The sequence below is a fragment of the Podarcis pityusensis genome, assembly GCF_964106645.2.
Source record: "Podarcis pityusensis genome assembly, chromosome: 11".
NCBI classification, from domain to species: domain Eukaryota; kingdom Metazoa; phylum Chordata; class Lepidosauria; order Squamata; family Lacertidae; genus Podarcis; species Podarcis pityusensis.
The window spans coordinates 10,175,415-10,200,083 of record NC_138036.1 but is presented as its reverse complement, the minus strand read 5'-3'; the positions used below and the strand labels follow the sequence as shown (position 1 = coordinate 10,200,083).

Genomic DNA, 24,669 nt, shown 5'->3' with positions numbered 1-24,669 from the left:
CACAGCGAAACAATTAAATAGGTGCGACAGAATATCAAAGCAGGGGCTGGGCAAGCTTCTTTGGGGAAGGCAGTGCAAATGCAAGGCTTGCACCACAACACTCCATTCGCCACTGTCCTGAGCTCAGATGCTGGTGGGACTCCCAGGATGAAGATCTTCAGGAGTCAGCAAACTTGTTCAACAGGGGGCCGGTCCACTGTCCCTCAGACCTTGTGGGGGGCCAGACTGTATCTTGAGGGGGGGGGATGAATGAATTCCTATGCCCCACAAATAACCCAGAGATGCATTTTAAACAAAAGCACACATTCTACTCATGTAAAAACACGCTGAATCCCAGACCATCCGCGGGCCAGATTTAGAAGGCAATTGGGCCGGATTTGGCCCCCAGGTCTTAGTTTGCCTACCCATGGTTTAATACCTTGGTATCTAGAGCCCTGTGGCCCTACAAACACAGTGGAACCTTGGTTCTCAAACGGCTTAGTTGACGAACAAATCCGCTTCCGAACTCCAAAAACCCGGCAGTGTTCCGGTTTTTGAACGTTTTTCAGAAGCTGAACGTCCAACACACCTTCCACTTGAGTGTAGGAAGCTCCTGCAGCCAATTGGAAGCCGCGCCTTGGTTTTTGAACGTTTTGGGAGTCAAATGGACTTCCGGAATGGATTAAGTTTGAGAACCAAGGTACCACTGTATACTTGGACACCCAACCTGGTGTCCAGGACTGGAGTCCATGTATATCTGGAGGGCCACAGATTCCCCGTTCCCGTTGTAGGCACTCCTAGTTAGTAACCTAGGTGCTGCATTGTACAAAATTTTTGGAGAAGTCTCTAAGGGCAGCCCCATGTACAGTGAATTGCAGCAGCCCAGTCTAGAGGTTACGAGGCATGGATGACTGCAGCCAAGCTTCGTCTGTCTGGAAGCTGCAGCCGTCACACCACTCTGAAGTGGGTGGGAAGTGCTGTGTGCCACTGGGGCCCCGACAACGACAATGTTGGATCTACCAGTATTTCCAGAGCATGCAAACATGAAATAGCACATGCCTCTCCGTGGTGGCGTGGGAGTGGGCTATGACCTGGGCAGTCCTGTGCCTACTGAGTCTGCTATGCAGGTGCAGCAAACTGTGGGCAACTTGAAGCCCCTATCAGAGACAGCTGCATATTCCTGCATTCCACGGGGTTGGACTAGATGATCCTCAGGGTCCCTTCCAACTCTGTCGTTCTATTATTCTATGATCCTGCTCTCCATTCAGACTTATACCAGGCAGCTCTAGTGAGGGCACACTTTCCTCTGTAGGAGATGAAAGTTAGGATACAGTGATGAGGAAGGATCTTAAGAGTTTCTTTTTCTGTTGCTTCTTTCTTTAGTTTCTTTCTTTTCTTTATTTCTTGTAGATTGGCTTGGTTTTTTTATTGTACTGTAAAAACTTCAATTAATTCCAAAAAAGAGGCAGCTCTTCAAACAAGAGTTCCAAAGTAGGACCAGTGGTCACCCTGAACTTACCACAACAGCCCAGGAACTGATAGGAACTGATCAGGGATTTAATAATAATAATAATAATAATAATAATAATAATTTATTTATATCCCACCCTCCGCAGCCGAAGCCAGGCTAAGAGCAGCTAACAACAATATAAGTAACACAGTTAAATAAGCAAATGTTTTTAGGCAGATAAAGACTGCTTTGCCCCCAACACAACAACCAACTCCCATAAATCTGGGGTTAGGGAGAAAACTGTCCTGGTTTGCCAATTAAAAGAAAAAGGTCCCTGCCAGGTAGGCATGGCCTCTGATTTTATAAAAGCCTTTGCATTTTGAGCCTGTTTTGGAGGAGGTTGGCAATAAATGAAAACATTAAGTTAGGTTAATCCCAGGAAAATACTGAGCATGCCCCAGTGTTGAAGGGAACAAAAGGTATTCAGAACAATTTTGTTCCACCTAAAACCAAGTTTTCTCCATGAATAACCCTTGATGAGCCTGTGCTTCTTCCTGGCTCTGTCTGGTCTGCTGGAGGACAATTATGTGTCCTCTGGGGGATGGATGGAGGCTCCAGCAAAATGGCTTTGTAGGGGGAAAGAGCCCAAGGAGCTAAAGCAATAAAGGGCTTTTTCCTCTTCCCATTTTTGGTGGTGTCCAGTCACGCTGCATAATAAGAAAAAACAGGATATCCCCACTTAAAAGGTAAAGCCCGGCACTGTTAGCAACATCAGCATTCAAAGTATCCGATGTACCTTTTGGATTTAATACCAAATGAGGGCAGCCGCCAGCACTTTTCGGCTTATTGTCAGAGCATCTCCTCTTGGTGATGTGTGGAAAGCGGTATATATTATGCCATCCTGCTGCATTGTGAGCCTCCATTTGTGCAGCCATAAGGTCTGGCAATTTAATGGGCTATTTAATATTTAAATGAGAGCTGCAGAAAATTGATGAGCATAGCCAGGGAAGGAAGGAAGGAAAGAAGGGGGATATCGGAGAGAGAAAGAGAGAGAGATTTGAATTCTTCCCTGACAGTCAATGGGACTTAAAAGTGCTTAACATTTGGTGAATTGTGTGCCCTAGACTAGGGGTGGCAGGAGGAAGACTGGGATCTGCTCAGGTAGATCTCTGAGTGATTTGCAGGAGATCAGCAAAGATTCCAGGCTTCTGATTGTTTGACAATAGCAGAAGCAACCACATTTAATAGCTGCATGGAGGACACCTCCTGGCATTGCCCTTGTATTTGATTTCTAATACAGTGGTACCTTGGTTCTCAACGCCTCGGTACTCAAACAACTTAGAACCCAAACACTGCAAACCCAGAAGTAAGTGTTCCGGTTTGTGAACCTTTTTTGGCAGCTGAACATGTTCCGTTTTGAGTGCTTCGCTTCCGTTTTGAGTGCCACACGTCCGTTTTGAGTGTTACGCTGGGGTCTGTCTGTTTTTGCTGTTTATTTTGCGTTTTTGCTTTTGCCGCTCTTTTTGTTTTTGTGACTGTGTGGAACCCAGTTCAGCTACTGATTGATTGTGTGACTGCAGTACATTGTTTATTGCTTTCATTTTATCTCATTAGATAGTAAAATTCATGTTAAATTGCTGTTTTAAGGGTTGTTTTTTAAAAGTCTGGAACGGATTCATCCATTTTGCATTACTTTCTATGGGAAAGCGCGCCTTAGTTTTGGAACACTTTGGTTTTGGAATGGATTAAGTTTGAGAACCAAGGTACCACTGTAGTTACTGATGTCTTGATGTTCTGTAGTGTGTGGTGCCACAAGCAGAATTTGTCCAGGTGATCTAAGCAATAAAGGCTTGTACAGGTGCAAGCAGTCTTTCAGGTAACCTGATCCCAAGTTGTTCAGGGCTTTCTTAACAAGACTTTGAGCATGCCTGGGATCTGAAATTCTGGAGTATTGGGGCGGGGGCATTCAGAGAAAGATGTGCTCCAGCACCAAAATGTTTAAAGGTAAAGGGACCCCTGACCATTAGGTCCAGTCGTGGCCAACTCTGGGGTTGCGGCGCTCATCTTGCTTTATTGGCCAAGGGAGCTGGACAGCATGACTAAGCCGCTTCTGGCGAACCAGAGCAGCGCATGGAAACGCCGTTTACCCTCCCGCCAGAGTGGTACCTATTTGCGTGGCGAGTTCCTGCCCCCCACCAGGATAAATAAAGACACGAGACACCATGGTTTAAGGTTAAATGGGCGAATTAGGCCACAACTTTATTGAATTCAGGAATGAGAGGCATTGGCTTAGGCATTGGTCCTAACGACTATCCGGCTCCAGCCCATTTGTTGGAGACACGGGGAAGGGTTAACACTATATCGGGGGAGTCTCCCGCCGAGGCACGTCGACTAGGAGCTCCCCTGGGTCACCGCTCGGGGGCGTGCCTTTGGCCCACAGCTCCATAGGCTTCGGACAGGGCCACGCCCCCCGGAGTCCTTTAACGGACCACCCTTCGCTCACTGGGGGGAGGTGATGGCGTTCCTCCCCCCCCACATCCTCTTAACCCCTTCTTACCAATGCCTACCGCCAATGCCGAAGAGTTGTGACGAGTTGCTACGAGGTAGGCGAAAAACCAAATGGCTGTAAATTGCCAACTGGGAAAAATTCCTACCATGCCCCATGCGGCGACAGACCGAAGTCCATAGCAAAGTCAGAGACCTACCTAAAGCCTACCTAAAGGGAGGGAGGGCGGGAAAACGTGGGGGCTAGCTGGCAAAAAGAGGGTGAGCCCCCTCTGCGCCGGCCCTAAATAGGGCAGACACGGCCGGGATTCCCCTGCTCTTGCGGGGGCTGAAACCAGCCCCCGCTCACGTGGGGGGTGGGCGTGAAGCCCGCAACCCCACCTCCTGGGCAGGCCGGAAGTGGCTTTATCTACTTGCACTTTTGACGTGCTTTTGAACAGCTAGGTTGGCAGGAGTAGCTACCGAGCAACGGGAGTTCACCCCGTCACGGGGATTCGAACCGCCGACCTTCTGATTGGCAAGTCCTAGGCTCTGTGGTTTAACCCACAGCGCCACCCGCGTCCCTTTACCAAAATGTTTACCTTTTAAAAAACCCCACAGGCATCTGGTTGGCCACTGTGAGAACAGGATGCTGGACTAGATGGGCCATTGGCCTGACCCAACAGATTCTTCTAAATTCTCATTCTGCTGTAAACACGCAGACCCAGGTTCCCTTGGAGGAAGCCTAGTAAGTCTTTAAAAATAAAAAGGCCTGATTCACCCATAAACAACAGAGCAACAGAGATATGCCTCTCCTTTTTCTTGACCCACTGACTATTACTGGAGGAGTGTTAAACACGAGATTAACTTCCTCAGGGAAATAAATGCAGCTAAACAAAATCACATCTCCGTTATCCTGCCACAATTTCCTTAAAAAAGAAGAATGCAAATCATACATACTAATGATTTAGTTGTTCCTAATGGAACCAAAAGGTATCAGCTATGCACAAGAAAGAAGTATCAGCGGGTTTGGTGAATTCCCATTTGGTAGGAATGCAAATAAATAAATAAATAAATAAATAAATAAATAAATAAATAAATCTGAAAGACTCCAATGAAAACTGAGCAAGCACAGTGGCCAGGAATGCTGATAGACACCTGGGGGGCGGGGGGTGGGGGGGTGGAAGAGAAATGGTAAACTAGGGGAAGAGAAGAAATGGAACAGAGTACAGTGGTACCTTGGGTTACGTAGTTGATTCGTTCCGGAGGTCCGTTCTTAACCTGAAACTGTTCTTAACCTGAAGCACCACTTTAGCTAATGGGGCCTCCCGCTGCCGCCACACCACCGGAGCACGATTTCTGTTCTCATCCTGAAGCAAAGTTCTTAGAGGTACTATTTCTGGGTTAGCAGAGTCTGTAACCTGAAGCGTCTGTAACCTGAAGCTTATGTAAGCCGAGGTACCACTGTAGCTGGAACACTAAGCTGGAGATCATCATGACATGAGCCACTAGATAAGATAAGAGCTCCCAAATGTAGAGGGGAAGGAAGGTATTGTGCAGCGCAACCCTATGCAGGTTTCTTCAGGAGTAAAGTGCAATGATTTAGGGACGCGGGTGGCGCTGTGGTCTAAACCACAGAGCCTAGGGCTTGCCAATCGGAAGGTTGGTGGTTCAAATCTCCGCTATGGGGTGAGCTCCCGTTGCTTGGTCCCTACTCCTGCCAACCTAGCGGTTCGAAAGCACGCCAGTGCAAGTAGATAAATAGGTACCCCTCTGGCGGGAAGGTAAACGGCGTTACCGTGTGCTGCTCTGGTTCGCCAGAAGCGGCTTAGTCATGCTGGCCACATGACCCAGAAGCTGTACACTGGCTCCCTTGGCCTATAGAGCAAGATGAGTGCCGCAACCCCAGAGTTGCTGGACCTAACAGCTAGGGGTCCCTTTACCTTTTACTCCCAAGTAAGTGTGCAGAGGACTGCAGGTTTAACAGCGCAAGCAGAGGAAAGCAGAATAATCTTACAGCAGCTTAATGATGTCAGGACTGAAAAGAGTTTGGGATTATATCTTTGGCATGTGTGTGTTTGTATGCCTTTGCTCTGTCACACCCTGGTGCCGTTAGTAAGACAATTAGTTTAACAGTTCCCTGTCTCCAACTGTCTGCCAAATGTTGAATTGCATTGCAAATTAACCTGAGTTTATCACTTGCCATTAACTCTTCAAAGGCAGTTGTGGAACAAGATTTCCAGCAACCCCCTTGGGAAGTGCAGTCTGGAAATACGGATTTGCATGAGCCAGAAGCCTTGATTATTATTATTTCTGCGGACAGCAGATCAGGGACAAAAGATTGTCTGGCTCCATATTAACCACCACCATTTTCCAGTTGAATACTATATACGAATGCTGATACAGAAGACAGTGCCGTACAAACTGTTTCTGTTTTTTTAAAAACCGAGAACTGCGCTGAAAATGTTTTTAATCTGTTAATACTTTGGAAAGCTTTCAGCATTAAAAATATATATATAAACATGTAAGGCATATGGAAACAGGTGTGTCTGAACTAAACCGGATGTCTGTATCAGATAAAGAGAGGCGAAAGTAACTCTGTTCTCTTATCTAGGTCATTGAGCCATCATACTGATGAAAAAGAGTGAGTTGCAAACTGTTCGATATATTCTGATGCAGTAATGAGGAAGTAGGTCGGAAAGATTGTGGGCACCTTGGGGAAGATGCACAATTTGCCCCCCCCCATATATCTCCAAGGGGCTAGATCCCAGACTCTAGCACAACTTGAAACAGGAGATCTGCTGTTACCCTCAAGGCCTGGCTTACCTTCTGCTAAAGTCTCAGCCTCAAAGTTGTAACTGATTGATGAATTACAAAGTTAGTCTTCAGGTCTGTGTGCCCCTTTTCCACTAAAGGAAGCACTGTCCGGTGAACATTTTGACAAGTCCAAGACACTAATCCTGCCAGAGTTCTGAACGGGTTCAGCTGTTGAGCACATAGCCTGCATGCTTCTGAGTGCTTTATTGTTTGAAAACTTTATAACAGAAGTATACAATAGATATTATAGGCAAAATGAGAAATAAACAATTATTCATTCTTTAACTGATGCTTGCTTTGCACATCCATTTGTTATTAAATTTTTCAAGACCTCCGATCTTCCCTTTGCATTCCCGATTTAAATTCCTTAAACACGCGCTTAAACTTTACTTTCTCCATATTTTTTGACGTACTATAAATTTTGTTTTGTACCATTATCCTATTTAGATCAATCAAGACCTTCCAACGGATTGATCTTTTGACAATGTTCTTTTACATAAACTCTATAAACATCCCACTCTCTGGATAATTTTTCCATCTTAACTTTGCTGATAACCTCGCCAGTTCGGCGTATTCTCTTATTTTATTTTGCCAGTCTGATTTGGATGGGATATCCTCTCCCTTCCAATCTTTTGCGATTAGAATTCTGGCAGCGACTGTAACATACAAAAAGACTCTCCTGTACTTTTGGGGGATTTCATTTCCCATAATTCCCAGCAGGAAGGCTTCAGGTTTTTTAGGGAAGGAGCATTTGAACATTTTCTTAAGCTGGTTATAAACCATTTCCCAAAATTGTCTGATCTTTTTACAGTTCCACCACATGTGGATCCATGTACCTTCAGCCTCCCTGCATTTCCAGCAAATGTTTGTTCTAGATCTGAACATTTTAGCTAGCTTAACAGGCCTTAGACGCCACCTGTAAAGCATTCAGTGGCAAAGAGTTCATGCTTCGTGATTCCCAGGGACTGGTAGCCCCCTTCTTTACAAATCAAGCTCTTGGTTTTATTGGATGAAGTTTGTAATTCAGAAAGGTTCTTTTACTGTGCTTTGTAAGTTTTATTAATTTTTAAATATATATATATATTTAAAAAGTTGTTTTTAAATAGAGCCAGCTGGGGTGTACAATTTTAAACAAACCCTCTGAATCCCTCCGTCAGATTGCTTGATCTTTGGATGAGCGCTGGGTTGGGGAGAAGAGAGAGACAGTGTGGTGTTAAGAGTGTTTGCAAATCAGTTTCATTTGTTGAGAAATTAGGAAGAGAAGGGGGAAAGAGGTGGAGGGGGAAGAAGATGGGTGGGGTTGGGGTTGGGTGGTGATGTTTCTATTCTACTTACTATATGTAGGGTTTGGTGTCAGCGTTGCTTGTGCAGGTTCTTTGCTGTTCGCTTGTGTTCTTTTGGTGGTGAGAGAGGTTGGGGTTGGCCTAGGGTGTGGTTATCCATTCGTGTTTGGCTGTGGTGGTCTTTGTTTTCATGTGTGAGTGGGGTGGGTGGGTGTTTTGGATCAGGTTAGCCATATTGATTTGTATGCTGTTGGTGGATTTTTTGTCATTGTCTTGTTGGGCTGTGTATGTGATAAAGGGGAGCCGTGTCTTCTTCTATTTGTCCCTGTGTCAGTTTCAGTTTATTGGTTAATTTTTCTAGTAGGGCTGTTTCCCATACTATTTGGTACCACTGGTCCATGCTTACTCCTGATAGGTCTCTCCAGTGTGGTGGTAAGAGAGTTGGACCATGACCTGGGAAACCAGGGTCTGAATACTCACTCAGCCATGGAGCTCCCTGGATAACCTTGGACTAGTTGCTGTCCCTCAGCCTAACCTACCTTGCAGGCTTGTTCTGAAGAGGAGGAAGAGAACTATGTACTATTGAGAACTATTGCACTCACTGGAGGAGAAGCTGGTTTGTAAATGAAATAAATAAAATAAGAGAGGAGGCTTTCTGGATTGCCATAGCATCTCTTTATGAGCTTCTCTCCCTAGGAAGGCCTGCTTGGCACCTACTCTGATGTCTTGTTGGTGTTAGACATCATTCTCTTTATGTTACCCTGGCTTTTCATCATTTGAATCTGGTTTATAACTGCTGGAATCTCTCTCTCACACACACATTGCTCTGCCCTTTTAATCAGTTTTTAAATGCCTGAATTGGTCAAAATATTTGCTTTAAACCAATTTGTTTAAATGGTGTGTTAGTTATTTGATCATACAGTAAGACGCATTGACGACAAAAATATGAAAGGGTGATTAGAAACATCACCATATAAAAAACCAATTTCAAATCCAATATTAATGCAGAATGAGATAAAGATAGCTACTTAAAAGGCTTGTTCTCGTTAGGGTGAAAACAATGTATTTAAAATAATTTAAACAGATATCAAAACATTTTTTTTTAAATAAACCAAACAAAAAAAGAGAAGTTTGAAAATTATATCCCCCCCCCCCCAGCAAACTGCCAAAGATCTTTGGGAAATACTAATGTCTTAAGAAGTAATCTAAAATTCAGCAATGTAGCCTGAAGAAGGGTCAGCATTCTAGCATTTTAATGTCACAAATGAAAAAAGGAGTGTTTTGGACACTCGCCACACAGACCTCCTGTTCTTAAGGAACCCTCAACAAAGCCTTCTGAGATGGGGAGTTAAAAGCAGCACCTTAAATAGAGCTCTGGAAGAGTTCATACCCAGTGCTGACCTGCCAAAATAGCTTCTGTTCTCTTACCAGCTATCATGCGGAGAAATATTCAGCAGGTATAATTCTTCCTGCGGAAGCTACTCTTCTACAGGTCGAGCGGTGGCTAAAGGAATGGAAGCCCTTCCAGACCAAAGCATTGGCGAACTTACATTTCAATCCGTTTCACTGATCAACTGAAAAAAGTCCAAACTACTCATGTTTACATTCGAATTATCCATGAGATGGGCAAGATCCACCAGCCTTTGTATGATCCTGTATTCCAGGGGTGGGGAAGCTGTGGCCCAGCAGATGTTCCTAGACTACAACTTTGGCCATCCCTGACCATTGGCCAGGATGGGTGGGGCTTGTGGGAGCTGCGGTCCTTCAAAACCTGGAGGGCACATGTTCTCCACCTTTGCTGCACTCCTAGGAGCAAATGGTTATAATATAGCTCAAACTATTAATCCAGCCAGTCCAGTATCACTTACTTCTACTTGGAAGTTTCTCCAAAGCATAGGTGGAGGTCTTTCACATCACCTGACCCCTTTTTGACTAGAGAAGGACGTGGGACCTTCTGCCCATAAAGGATGGCCTCTAACACGGAGTGGTGGCACCTTGAGAACATCTTGCTTTTCACCAGACCTACCAATGGAACTTCTTTGTGCATTGCTAGACGATCACAATGACTTATGCACAATCTCCCTGCTGCCTGGGCGTGTCTGACTTGTTTACTTCCTTGCATGATTTCATGAATGCATTTATTTATAGCAGGAAAGCATTCAAGGCAAGCAGCTAGAACATTGGGCTTGGACTGAGAAGACCCAGGTTCAAATCACCACTTGGCCATGTAGGTAAAATGGGAGGAGCAGCACGTAGAACGCCTTGAGTTCCTTGAAGGAAATGTAAATATAATAAATAAATGAAAACTAAAGGGAAAAAAGGAGGAGGAGCCGCATTGCGGGATATGGCTTGGACTTAGAACTGTGATGTCAATGCATTCAGGGGGGAAATAAGCTGAAATTTTACAGCAGCATGGAGCTGGGGGCGGTTCTGAAATGAAAGGCGTCCATTATATGCTCCAGGAAATTCTGAAATAAGGAGATCTGAAATAACCTTACAGGAGAATTCTGCTGGATCAGACAAGGACCCATCAACATCCTGTTTCTTGCATTGGCCATCAAGAAGTCTCTAGGGAGCCTACAAGCAGGGCATGAGGGCAACAGCCCTTTCTCATTGCTTGTGCTGGATGTCAGACATTCTAAGGTTCGCTGCTTGTGAACATGGAGGTTCTACACATCAGATGCTGCTAAGTGGCACCAGATGACCCAACTTGCCTAGCCAGTTGCAATTTCATTGCTGGTTTAGTTTGTATCCCACACTTTCTGCCGGATACAGTTTAATCCATAAAAGCTGCTAAGGACAAAGCGGCTAAAAATGGCTGACGGAATATAGACAACTTCCTTACACTGAGTCAGACCACTGGTCCATCAAACACAGACTGGCAGCGGCTCTGTAGGGATTCAGACAGGACTGTTCCAAGATGTTTGGGACTGAACCTGGGATTTTCTGCGCACAAGACATGAACTGGACTTTCCATTTAACATAAAAAATCTTGTCCAGTTGATCAGAGGTAGAAAAAGACTGTGCCTGGTAAACCTCCTTAGGCAGGGAGTTCCAGAAGTGGCTACTGCAGAGAAGGCCCTGCTGCATTTAACTATCGATCTAACTTCTGGTATATGAGACAAATGGAACCACTGCTCCCAAAAGCTTTCCCAAAGACATGTGGGATTTAAGAAATTTAGGGCACAATTCTATACCAGCTGACTTTCTGGGCATAAGCTCCATGGAACTCAATGGGACTTACTTTTGAATAGGATTGTGGTGTTATGTTTTAAATGGCAGAAACAGAACCTTGAGTTGTGCCCAGAAACTGAATGACACATGAGGACACCTTATTTTTAATTTCCACCTTTGGCGCTGCCCTACCTACATTTCCCAAAGCAACTCACTTAACTGATCTCTTGGCTCCATAAGCTTTGTGAAAGCATAAATTACCACACTTAACATTTAGGAAGCCCGCTCAGCATGCACGTAAATGTGACTTTCAATAACTATTTGCCAGGCAAATAGCATGAAGCACTAGGAGTCAGGGCGTCTAGACTGCCCTCTCGAACTCTCCTAAAACAGGCTTTATAAGCACGAGTGAGAATCAAGAGTTTCCCATGCCTCAATGTCCCCTCTATAAAATGGGTGCAATAGCAATTTGCACCACCACGTCGCCCATGGCAGGCCACTTTCTTTTGTCCAACTGATTGAGCTCATAGGGCTGAGATCCAAGAGACTTGAGTTTAAATGGCTGCAATATGCAAAAACGAGATTGCTGAATCCCAGATGGCATACACTGATAGAATTTGCATGACAACAACCCTGGAGTTGTTGGCTTCTTGTTAATGAGCAGCATGCTGCTCCACACTGCCTTCCTGCTTCATGGTGCAAGTGCTAGAAACAAGACAGTTGATGTCCAAACCCTGGATTGTGTGGCTTATTTCTTGCTAACAAACCAGGATCTGTAAACCAGCTTTGGCAATCTTTCATAATAGAGGTTAAAATTTCGCACCCCAAAATGGATCTTTTCGATTACGGATCTTCTCAATTTTGCGTCCCCTGGCTTGGCACCCTGTGTGAGGGAATTGCTAAAGGTAAAGGTAAAGGGACCCCTGACCATTAGGTCCAGTTGTGGCCGACTCTGGGGTTGTGGCTCTCATCTCGCTTTATTGGCCGAGGGAGCCGGCGTACAGCTTCCGGGTCGTGTGGCCAGCATGACTAAGCCGCTTCTGGCGAACCAGAGCAGCGCCCGGAAACACCGTTTACCTTCCCACCAGAGTGGTACCTATTTATCTACTTGCACTTTGACGTGCTTTCGAACTGCTAGGTTGGCAGGAGCAGGGACCGAGCAACGGGAGCTCACCCCGTCACGGGGATTAGAACCGCCAACCTTCTGATCGGCAAGTCCTAGGCTCTGTGGTTTAACCCACAGTGCCACCCACGTCCCAAGGGAATTGCTACACTGTCCTAAATTTGGCACTGCTTAAGGCTCTCTTAGCCATCCTGGCTTGTGTGAACACAGCCAGTGGTATCTTTGAGCCCTAGATTTTTCTGCAAAAGGCCCACAACTCCAACTTTTAAAAATCATTATTATCATTTCACACATCCTGCTAATAATTTGTGGCACAAAGCTCAAATTCCAGTCCTGTGGCCTGGAGAGTCACGCTTAAATTAAGCTCTTGGTGCACTGTAAACAGGGTGTGCAGGGAGCAAACACTTGCAGGCGAATTGGGCAAATGAGCTGAAGTAGGTGCTTCAAGGTATCTCTCGCCCAGTATCAGTGGACAGTCCGAGCTGAGAAAACCTGCCTGCTGGACCCTCCAAATCTCAGAGAAATATGAGCAAATCGTACCCAAGAACCTCTGTGGGTTGCAGTTCCCTGACACTTCAGCATCCTATCTCTAATGGCAGTGGCCGTGTTAAATTCCCCAGTGGGACTACTGTGGATGAATTTGTTTAATCGGTTCCCATAATATAGAATTTGCAGTGCCAAATGCTCATTTATTCAATAGACTTTGTGGATATGTCTAGGAAACTGGAGCCTAATTATTCTGAGTTTTCCCAAGTCCCAGTGAAGCCTACATGGGAAACCACAGGGATTAATTACCCTGCAACAAACCGTCCAGCCAGTTTAAAATAATTTTAAGTCCAATTGGTTTTAGTGGTAGGAGAGATCAAAGCACACCCATAATTCCCTCAGTGAATAAAAAGCGACTGAAAAGTTTATGGAACATTCCCTAGTTACTTACAAAAATATTTGCACTTTTTAAAATTCCTGGTTTACCCACCCAAGGTGTAGACTAATAATAATAATAAATAATAATAATAATAATAATAATAATAATAATACTTCACACTTTAGTTTGGAGCACTTCGCATGCATTATCCTAAGACAGATTTGCTTTATTATTCCCATATTGCAGATGGGAACGTTGAGGCCAAGAGCACAAAACCTTGCATCACTTGTAAATTCCTGGAGGCTGCAATCATATCCACACTTAGTTGGGAGAAGTAAGCCCCCTGAAACTATAACATCTTGTCTGAAGAAGCGTCCTGGTGAGCTCGGAAGCTTGCCGGTTATGTTGCGGTCTTTACTTCATACAGGTATTATGCTTCTGTCCTTCTGGATGTGATTTTACCCTGATGAGCTGAGATGGGCAGCCTGTACATGGTGGAATGTAAATATTTTCAGGGCAAGGACTTGTCCTTTTCCTTACGCCACAAAAGTACCATATACATGGATGGTGCCTGATACATAAATACAGTAAATTAATAGCAGTACAATATAGCAATAACAGCAGTGGCTTGATTTGACGTGGAGCGCACTCTCGTCTCTTTAAGCATGGCTCCCTACCTAATTCCCATTAGCCAATCTTGCTCATTGTGCAAGTAATAGTAGTTGAGGGTAATCCGTGCGCGCACGCCTGCACCTAACTTCTATTCCTTTCCTCCTCTGACACTTCCTCAAACCTTTCCTGCTTTTCCTCCCTTCTCTCCTTCTCCCCGCTCTGCCTCCTCCCCAGACTTCAGGAATTAAAGAGGAAAAAAAATAGCTTTCAGAAACCCGATGCCTTTTTTGCGCAATACAATCACTGTGCTGCTTTTTTTTTTAAAATAAAAAAGCGACAGGGTGTCTAGACGCCCACGTGATAAGAGGCGGGCGGCGCGCGCGGCGCGGGGGGGGGGGACGACGGGGACGACGACGGGTTTGCCTGGGCAGGGCAGCGCCGCTGCGCAGTCTGGAAGCCACCGAGGCAAGGCAAGAGATCGGGAAGGAGGGAGGGGGAAAGAGAGAGAGAGGGAGAGAGAGAGAGAAATAACCGGGGGAGGAGGAGACGGAGCCTGGCTCGAGCTGGCTGGCTGTCTCGAGAGGAAGGATCAGAAGCGAGAGCTGCCCAAGCGCGCCCCCCCTCCAGCCAGCCCGGCGGCAGAGGCGCACTGGGGCTCTCCGCTTAGGTGACCTCCCCTCATCCCTCTGCCTTGCAAAAAAAGCTCTCGCCCTCCCCCGAAGGTTTTTTCCATTTTATTTGAAATCCCCCCCTTTCTTTTTTTTTTTTTTGCAAAATCGCGGAGCTGCAAAAGGAGAGCCGGGAAGGAGGAGAGGGAGGAAGGAGGGAGGGAAGAAGAAAAGAGGTGGAGGAAGAGCGCGAGAGCGCGCAGCCAAGCTCCGGGCTCTGCTGCTGCGTTTCGGGAAAGGAAGAAGGGAACGGAAAAAGGAAGGGAGGGGAAGGCAAGAGCCAGCCCAGGCGAAAGGAACTGGGTGGATAGTAACCCCCCCCCCGCCTTGCCTCCGCCGCCGCCGCCCGGTTCCTCCTCTGGCTTTCTGCTGCGTGCTTGTGTGTCGACGAGAGAGGCGATGCTCCTGCTGGAAGGAGGAGGCGGAGGGCAAGCGGCGCAGGCAGCCGCCAGACGCAAGAGCTGAGAGCGGCATTGCCGGAGAGGCGGAGGAGGGGCCGGCGACACTTTTTCCGCCGCTGTCATTAAGAGGACCGTCCTCGCTCACTTCTCCCGGATTCCTTTCGATCGCCGACGGTCCCCCGACCCATCCTTCTCCTTCGCCCCTGGAACCAGAGGAGAAGGGGGGAGGGCAAGGAAAAAGGTGGCGGTGGGTGGAGAGATCTTTTAAAGGGAGAACTTTGAAGGGGGGGGGCGGAATCCTGCGTTTTAAAAACTCTCCCTTTCTTGCTCGGAAAAGGAAGCGAACAAGCGAGGGGCCACCCCGCCAGGGAGCAGCAAGATCAAAGCGCGTTTGGGAAGGGCAGACGCCGCCAGGGAGCGACCGGATCAAGGTGCTGCGAGCTGATCCGCAGATCGGGAGAGAGCTGCTCCTGCAAAGCTCTGCTCGGAAGAAGAGGCAGGCGAACAAAAACAGACCTATCGGGGCGAAAAGGAACGGGGATCTTTGGATGTTTTACTGTGGATTTCCCCCCCGCCCTTCTCGACCACAGAATTTTCTTCTTCCTTCGAAACGACCAGATCTAAATTATTTTCTCTCTTTTTTTTTAGTTTTTGGCTCGCCCCCATCCCCATTTTTGTAAACACCAGGTTTCCTCTTCCCCCTTCTGCACTTTTGGGCTGGATTTAGCACCTACTCTGATCACCTAAGGATCTAAAATCTTGTGCCTTTTTTTTTTTCAACATTAAAGAAAATTTTTTTTGTTTTTGTTTGGAAACGAAACTCCCTCCGCATCACCTCGCCCGAGGGCTTCTCCTTTGAACCACCGCTGAAGAAAATACTTCCATATCCCGTGGAGTTTCTTTGGACCGAGGGAGGGGGGCAGAGGGCATGTTTCGCTCTTCCCAAATCACCCCAGACCCCTTTCTTTGCCCCTTAGTGGATAACCACCCCACCACACGCACGCTTTAAAGAAACTGTAGGGGTTTCCTCCTTTTTGCTGTTGTTTTTGTGGATCTAGAAGGATTTGTGAAGAGAGGGAGCAAGGCAGACTTGAACCCGAGCCTTTCCCCAAGAGACTGGCGCATGCTTCACCTTGCTTCGCCTGCGTCTCCCGCAGCAGGCAGCGCGCGGCGGCCGGCGCCCCCATCTCCCCCCGGCTCCGTCCTCTGTTTCCACTTCATCCCCATCATTTCAGGCTGCTTCTACTGGCTGCCTGGACTCGGCTCCCGGATTCTTCATGAGTTGCGGACGACATGCCCGTTTTTTAGCCGGGGAACCTTCTTCTCGTCCCGCATGTTCAGGACCAAACGATCGCTGCTCGTCCGAAGACTCTGGCGGAGCCGTGCGCCCGGCGGGGAGGAAGAAGGCGGCGAGCTTGGAGAGGGGGCCGCCGACAGCCGGGCGCATGGGGCGGGCGGCGGCGGCGGCGGCGGAGGAAGCCGGGGTTGCTGCATGGGCAAGTCGGGGAAGCTCGCCAAGGCACACCTCGGATCGGAGGCTGAACTGAAAGCGCTGACCCACTCGGTGCTGAAGAGGCTGAAGGAGAAGCACCTGGAGGGCCTCCTGCAAGCCGTGGAGTCCCGGGGGGGCACGCGGACCTCCTGCCTCCTGTTGCCCACCAAGGTGGACTCCAAACTGGGCCAGCATTGGTACTCGCTCCCTCTGCTGCTGTGCAAAGTCTTTCGGTGGCCCGATCTCAGGCACTGCTCGGAAGTCAAGAGGTTATGTTGCTGTGAATCTTATGGGAAAACGCACCCGGACCTGGTCTGCTGCAACCCCTATCACCTCAGCAGGCTCTGTGAACTAGGTAGGCACCGCTTTACAAATAACCCCTTACACCCCCACCCTCAAACCCCCCCCCTGAGTGCATCGGGGTGTGTGTGTGTGTGTTTTGGACGGTCAAAAAAAATAAAATAAGGGAGAAATGTCAGGCCTTTGCATTCCAAGTCTTGCCGCCTTCAAGTTGCTCTGGGTCTTTGTGGTGCATTGGAATTTTTTTTCGGGGGGGGGGCACAGGCTTGCATCATTCCCTGGAAATGTTGAGATCTGGAATTAAGGGGCGACCCATATTATTTGGCCAGGGACCCAGTTTAAGTAGGGTACCTCCCTGTGCCCATTCCAGCTTTGTTTTGTTTTTAAAAGCTACAAGCTTTGATGCCCTGTCAAAGAAAAGCCCTGTGCTTTTGTTGTGCATCAGAGGCTTCCCATATATGTCTGTTTTCCTAAGTTAAAAAATAAATAAAATACCCAGGGAGATTTTTAATTTTAGCTTTGAAAGAAGCCCAAAGGGAATTTTCTGTGAGTAGTCAGAACAGTATCGGACAACCTTTTCTCTCTCTCTTGCAAACCTGCCCAGTTCTGGGTTTTAGTGTTTGAAGTTCGCGTTGGACCTGCAATCAGGGGGAATGAAGAAAGCATGCAACAATGACAGAAGGCTCTCCCACCCCCCACACTCTGTAAATAAAGGCATTTTTTAAAACCCAGGCCATTAGTTTAAGGTGACATCAAACATTCCTCTGTGTTTTCTTAGTGTAGATTTACTATTTATGCAAAGGAGCTGTAACGCATAGTGCAGGATCAAAGAAGTCCTGATTGGTTTTTGGAAAATACATCCCCAGATCCTCCGGTTTTTTAACATACAGATCTCCAGCCAGCCTGAGGTTTGCAAAAGTAATCCAACACTTTGCTGGCCAGCCGTCCCCAATATTCTCCCACTCAGCCCTCCTTCGCTGCTATAATATAAAAGACAACACACAATTTCCAGGCACCAATCTTCCTTCCTCCTCCGGGCAGGCTGCCTTTTGGTTTCCAAACTGGAAAGGTTGAAGGGGGGGGGGGGGAGAGAAGAATCCTCAATGCAAACCCTTTTTTGTGTGTGTGCTTCTGAGTGTAAAGTTCACAGCCTGCATCAAGTTTTGTGTATGTGAGTGAGTGAAAGAGAGAGAGAGATAGAGAACTGCTTTGGTATGCCTTAAGTCATGCTAGCGACCCCTCTCTCCCACCCACCCCCTCTGAAAACCTCGAGGCTGCAAACTCCCCCCGCTCTGACCCCCTTCTTCCCCAAACCGCTTGCAAAAACTTTGGCACAACTTTTGAGCAGCGCAGAAGAAAACTCTGCAGTTATGCAGGGCCGGGAAGTTCTTTTGCTGCTGCTGTTGTTCTTTTCAAAGTGGGAGGAAAATGTGAGTCTTGAATTCTGTACTTGTATCTCTCCCTTCTCTCCCCCCCCCCCCCAGCCATCCCACCCGCCCTCTTTCCTCTCCCCACTCTCCCCCCCCCCCCCCAGGCTTTCTGTGAAATGTTAAATGTGCATGCGGAGAGCTAGCCGGGGATTATCAGGGAGCCGGGATCAGTTGGTGATTTCCAGAGCTGGAGTGTTTCAGCCCAGCCAAGGAGGCCCCGCTCGAGACAGCCAGAGGAGCAGATAGTGCGAGCGACTGGCGCCAGCCGGCCCCCTTTGTTTATCTGACAGTTAAATATCAAGGCAATCGCCGCCTAGCTTGCCCTGCCTCCAACCCCCAGAGCTAAGACAAACAGTTTTGCTACAAGAATGCCACTGTTATCATAAGTTCCTATCTTTCTCTCTCTCTTCCCCCCTCCTCTCTTCTCATGGCTCTGCTTTTATTTTCTCTGTACTTTTCTAATTCCAGAGTCTCCCCCTCCTCCTTATTCGAGATATCCAATGGATTTTCTCAAACCAACTGGTAAGTAGACTTGTTTTTAAAACAAACCGAACTTTTTTTGGGATGGGAAACTTGGAAACTTTTTTTTCCTGGGAAGGCGGTTCTCTCCCCACATTGCATGCTCATGGCTCTTTCCTTACGATTGTATTGTTTTGTATTATTACTATTATTATTAAGAATCCATTGGTTTGTTTCGCTTTTTTCAGCTCTTGTTTGCTTTCCTAGCACTCCTACACAGTTAATCACAAGCAATTCCGCATTAAGATAAGTGGGATTTGCTCCTGAATAAGTGTGGATTGTGGGATTTTAGCCTTTGTTCTTTAAACCCACCAGCTTTCACAAGAAGAGTCTGCCACGGGTTTTTCTAAGCTTGCCTTCCTTACTTGGAATAAGTTCCTTTCAAGTCAATGGGGTTTACTTCCAGTCTGATTGAGATCTAAGTATATTTGCATCTTAAGTCCAAAAGAGAGGCTGCAGAGGAACAAGCATTCCTCACCTGTTCCTGCACATAATTTACTCAGATGTAAGACCAAAGTGAGTTCAGGGGAGACAGACTCTCCCAACTTAAACCTGCAGTCCAAATCTTTCAAGCTCTTCCCTTAAAAACAAAAACAAACTTGGTTTCTGTTAAAATGCACTGCTTCATGTCATCCTGACATTTCACCTGTAATGTTTTTAGGAGGAGCAGAAGGTGGAACAATAGAAAACTATTTATTTTTGATTGGTGAATAATGGAATGAGTGGATTTCGAGTAATACGGGTTTCCTGAAACGTCCTATTTGTTATTTCACTTTTGCTTGAAAATCCTGCTTTTGGCACAAGCAAGAGCACACCGAAAAAGAATTATGAAGGGGCACACAGATGTTTTTAGCACATTTCTCCCTGCATCCTTGGTTGCTTGTAATTGAATGGCAGGCTGCCAGGGCAGAAGCCCATTCGAGGCTGGCACCAAACGCTGTTGCGGTTGTCTGCATAAACTTTTGGCTGGCAGCAGGGCTCACCCTGTGCTAGATAAATAGGCTGGCATTGTGGAAGAGAGAGAGAGAGGGTTTAGTGAAAATCGGAAATGTGGATGAAACTGAGGGGGGAGGGAAATAAAATTCCACAAAGCCACTTCATATCTCTCCCAAAGATTAATGGACCAAAATACAGATTGCAGAGCAGTTGTCTCTATTGATTACATCCTGATGTCAAGTCGAGTCAATAGAGTTAGCAAGGTTTTTAAAATTGACTTCTTTGTAAAGGCCCAGTTTCAGGCAGTACCAGGAAACTAGTCTCTGCTCCACCGAAGTAAAACTTGTTACTGTTCATTTCCCTGGATCTGGCTAGTTTGTCAAGTTTAAACATGGTTAATCCCCAGGGATGTACAAGATTGCGGTTTCCTTCCTCAGTGTTTTCGACCATGTTAGGCTGTAAGCTCCTTGCGGGCAGAGACCTTTATGAGAGCTGTTGTAGTGTAGACTGAGCTATGAATCAGGAAGTGCTTAGTTCAGTTCTTTGCCATGAACGTGGCCTCCAGCAAATCACTCTCAGCCTCAATTCCCCCATCTGCAATTTGGGGCCTAATAACACTGTCTTGCCTCTCTTCCAGGGTTTATTAGGATTACAGCTGGATATTGCATGTGAAACACTTTGAACCCTTGAAAGCACTATGCTGCTGTCCAGTATTATAAACAACAACAATAATTTCTTAAAATACTAAAAGTGATTGAATCACAGCTCCCTCTCCCCCCGCTTTGTTATTTTTGTAACTTTATGTGTGTTGAGGTGTTTAGCTCTCTTTTGGCCTTCAGTTCTTCTGCAGGGAGTGGGGATCATTGAATACAATGCTTCTTACTTCAGAGTAAACATGCACTGCACAAGGTAGTCGTGTCTTGCTGACATTTGTTTATGCTATGTGCAAGCAGGAGAATGGATTTGCAAGGGGTAGGAAACATCATTTAGATGTGCTCACTGAGATGACAATTAATGTCATGGTTTGCAATCCTTGCAACGCACAATTTATTGCTTGCTTTAGCAAGCAATAGTGTGTGGTTTCTGATAGACATATGCCCACTCCAAGGTTGCGTTAGATGCTAAAGTATCTATCATAACAGGTTCCCAGCAGTCTGTCACATTGCAGTGTGACGAAGAAAGAGAAATAACAGGTTCAAAACCCATGGCATCCTTAAATGCACCCATTTTACTTTGCATCATATGGGTGCCATTCATTCCAAAGGAGGGGGAAAGATTACATTTGGGGAGTCTGTTTTGCAGTGTTGCAAAACCTGACCTGGCACCCACAGACAGGGACTGCACAGGCTCCCCCCCCCCCCAAAATTCTGCAAGATGCTGGATACACTTCTGCTAGTTAGCCAGCTGTGTTCCAGTGGATGCCAGAATGGACTTGAAGCTGGGACGCTTTGCAATCAAATAACTGTTCTCGGTGCAGCCTTGGGCAAGTCACCTTCACTCAGTCTCAGTTTCTCATTTGTAAAATGGTGGTGCTGTTTTATCTATCTATCTAGCCTGCTTTTCAGACAAATGCTGTCTCCCAAGCGGCTCACATCAATTAAAAAAACGAAATAATGACGAGAGGCGGGCCCTGCCCCCAGGCGTGCAAACTGAAAAGACAAGACACACAAGGCAAAGGGGAGTGGAGGGAAAAGGTAGAGAGGGAGAGATCTTGGCTTGACAGCGCCAGACAGAACAATGTGGTGAGTTGTAAACAGGCGTTGATGTTCGTCTGGGGCCAGACAGATCTTCCCTTGCTTGGAGGCCTTTGCTGCCTGGATAGAGGTGCTGGCAACTGACCCAGCAGCCCTGACTGGTGGCTGAGGCCAGAATGTGCTTCCTGCCACTTCTGCAATCCAGGGACACAACTGCCGGGTGGTTAGAGCTGAACGTTCTTTCTAGCAGGGAAGGGGAGAGACAAAAGTCACCTGCCTCTGGTCAATGTCAGTGTTCGTTGTTACCTTTCGGGACTTGTAGTGCAGGCAGTATGAGAGGTGGCGGCAGAGCCAATGACAGACAGAGCCAACAAATTCTGGCTTTGTTCCCAGGACGCTGGTAGCCAGTGCTGAGGGCAGACTGAGATGTTGGGGCCATGGCCTTTTCGCCATAATGGTCCAACTTCTGCTGGTCAATGGACAGAGCTAGGCTGGCCATGGCCTTGCCATAATGTTCTTCCTGGGAAGCAGAGGGTACATTGCAGGAGTTCTTGGTTTTCCGGCTGGAGGATGAGTTCAGAGTCTTGCTGTCCTGTTAAAATGTGCCATGTAAAAATGGTGTTGCTTTATCTTGCGGCCGTTTCCTCTGAACTAAGCCCTACTGCGTTTGATCAGGCTTTATCCCAAGGAAGTCTGCACACTATTGCAGGTTCAAGAGTGCAATCCTAAACACACCTGCTTGGACAAAGCCAAGCCAGGGAGACTTACTTCCAAGCAAAAGTGGTTAGGATTGAGGTGTCAGTGTTGTTATTTGTGTGTGTGTGTTTTTTAAAAAAGCACATTTTTGTTTATTTACTGCTAATTGCTGTCTGTTGCACAGACCCAGGGGAATTTGGAAAGAGTGGGCATATATCTGGCAACACCAGAGCTGTTTGGAAAGAATGGTTAAGGGCCTGCCACTTGGTTTCCGGTAAAGATGCTAGGATAAATCTATTAGCAGGAGTTTAAACATCCAGCCGGCTGTTGCCAGGGCCTCATTTTCAGTTAGTGGAGTGATATATTTATTCATTAGCAAGTGTTGACATAAGGTAGCAAAACTGTGTGTAAACAGAAAAAAAAGCCACAGAATGTGAACGTGCCGTTTTGAAAGGAAAAGTTCTCTGTATCGGCCAATGGGAAGTGATTAATGGACCCGGTCGGAAATGAAAAGCCCCCCCCCCCTTTAAGTCCGCTTGGCAGTTGAACTCTGAATATTGTCGCACGTGGAGCATGGAGACAAAAATACTCCATAAGTCTGTCATTACAGGTGGTTATTACAACCTCTGACTCCCATTTGACTTCCTGTTTAATCAAGGCCATTGTGAGGATTGAGAGAGTGAGCAAAAGAGAAGTCAGTTGGTCTCTATATCATTTCTATGTTCTGCTGTGATTTCCCCCTCTCCCTTTACTAAAACTGTTGTTTAAATACTGTTTGCTTGAGCCTCAGTAGACCAGAGTAGTCCTGGTGCTTCAGCTGGAGCAATTTGGGGACGGTGCAGATTGGAACGCACTGTGTTTTGAAGTGGTACAGTTTCTCCGTTTGCTGATAGAGCAACTGTACTAATGAAAACATTGATTGTTGCCTTAGGATGAGGAACCTCTGGTCTTCCAGATGTTTTGCGGCTTACAGCTCAAATCATCCCTGTTCATTGGCCATGCTGCCTGGAGCTAGATGGGAGCTGGAGCCACAACAAGATGTGGAAGGTTCCCCATTCTCTGCTGTTGGGTGCCTTGCATCCAAATTGGTGCTTAGGAATGCAAAACTCTTTCCCCCAGCCCTGCTCTTGGTAATATCACCTTGACAACAAGCCGCTGTGCTTGCAGCACCAACATGCCTGCGTAGTTAGATTATTTGAATTGCCTTTGCTTGCGAAAGGGTGTTCCTCGTGGATGTCTCCCAAAGCCTTTCTAAACAGGAATGTAGAAAACTTCAGAGCAACCTAATAAGATATGCAGATGTGTACTGTTAGTCCAGTTTTTCCAAAGAGGTTATGTGAGGCAGAGCAGAGAATCTGCAAAGCTATAGGCAATGGATGTTGAGTCAATACATGTTGAACAGCAGAAGTTTTGGTGCAGGGAAGAGAGAGACTGGTGCCATGTCTACTACCAAATGATGGTTCAAGAGTTCCCTTTTTGAGCTGCATAGGTGAAGATCTTGAGAACAATATACAGTCGTACCTCCGTTTACGTAACCCTCTGGTTACGTAAACTTCGGGATGCACGCGCGGCAAACCCGGAAGTATTTTACCGGGTTTCGGCGCAGAAGCGGTCCTCAGGTTGTGGAAACCTCGGGATCTGACCGGATCTCCGGAACGGATCCCGTCTGCAACCGGAGGTACCACTGTATATTCTATACTAGTTACTTTAGAATTGATGGCTGGTAGCTGGAAATGTGGGCAGCTGACAGTTGAAGTTGTTTTGGCCTACAACTCCCATGATCCCTAGCCTACAGGACCAGTGGTCAGGGATGATGGGAACTGTAGTCCAAAACATCTGGAGGGCTGAAGGTTGGGGATGCCTGATGTAGAGCATGCATGTCACAGAGACACTTGCAAACATACATATATGTGCACCAGAGAAAAACAACTTGTGTGTTGCCTATCTGCTTTAATTTATCCTACCAGCTATCATGGTTGCAGCTGCCCTTCCAGTTAGTCCTGGGTGATGCTCATGGCAATCCTATTTTATCCTCCCAGCAGCTCTGTGAAGGGTAGAATATTACACTGAGAAATGATGACTGCCCCAAGACCACCCAGTTTGCTTGCTGATTGAGTAGGGATAGACACTCTAGGCGTCTGGTCCAGGTTCAGATCTCCTTTGCCTGCCACACCATGCTCTTCCAAGGAGAAACCATAGAGCAGGAATCATGATTATAATTTGTTTTAGTGCTTAGAACAGCTGAATCGGATATTGGCACATGTTGCATTTTAATCAACCAATAATAATAATAATAATAATAATAATAATAATAATAAAGGTTTTGTGGATGCTCTGTGTGTGGGGCAATGACCAAGCCTAGGTATTTTTGAAAGCCAACATCACCTTCACATAAAGCACTCTTATGCCACTTTATAACAGTTGTGGAGAATCTGAAGAACTGTAGTTTGGGAAGAGGGATGGGAATAATACACAGCAGTTCCCAGGATCCTTTGGAGAAGCCATGACTGTTAAAGTGGTCTGAGAGTGCTTTGAATGTACGGTGGTGGATCTGATGGTGAGTTTTAAAAATACCCAAAATACCCTTATCCTGTGTGTGACGGAGTTGTACTTTTTTGCTGGCTTCATTGTGGGCCCTTTGCTCATTTATCCTTATGTCTCCTAGGTTTTTGGAGACCCCTTTGTCCACCTTCCTACCTGCTCCATGCCCTTTTCCCCACTTTAGCTTCGGAAAATCCTCTCCCTT

The 24,669-nt window shown here is 46.6% G+C and overlaps 1 protein-coding gene across 2 annotated transcripts in view; it reads left to right on the top strand.

The window, feature by feature from the left end:
• Positions 1-24,669, top strand: part of SMAD7 (SMAD family member 7) — a 99,017-nt gene that overhangs the window by 32,839 nt on the left and 41,509 nt on the right. The window contains exons 1-3 of one of the 2 annotated variants that reach the window (XM_080973560.1): positions 14,201-14,257; positions 15,194-16,703; positions 18,547-18,600. In XM_080973560.1, the coding sequence (XP_080829686.1) occupies positions 15,980-16,703; positions 18,547-18,600 (778 nt within the window). In that variant the 5' untranslated portion in view covers positions 14,201-14,257; positions 15,194-15,979. Of the gene's footprint in view, positions 1-14,200; positions 14,258-15,193; positions 16,704-18,546; positions 18,601-24,669 lie in introns of those variants that run through there. The other variant, XM_080973561.1, reaches the window with a different exon arrangement.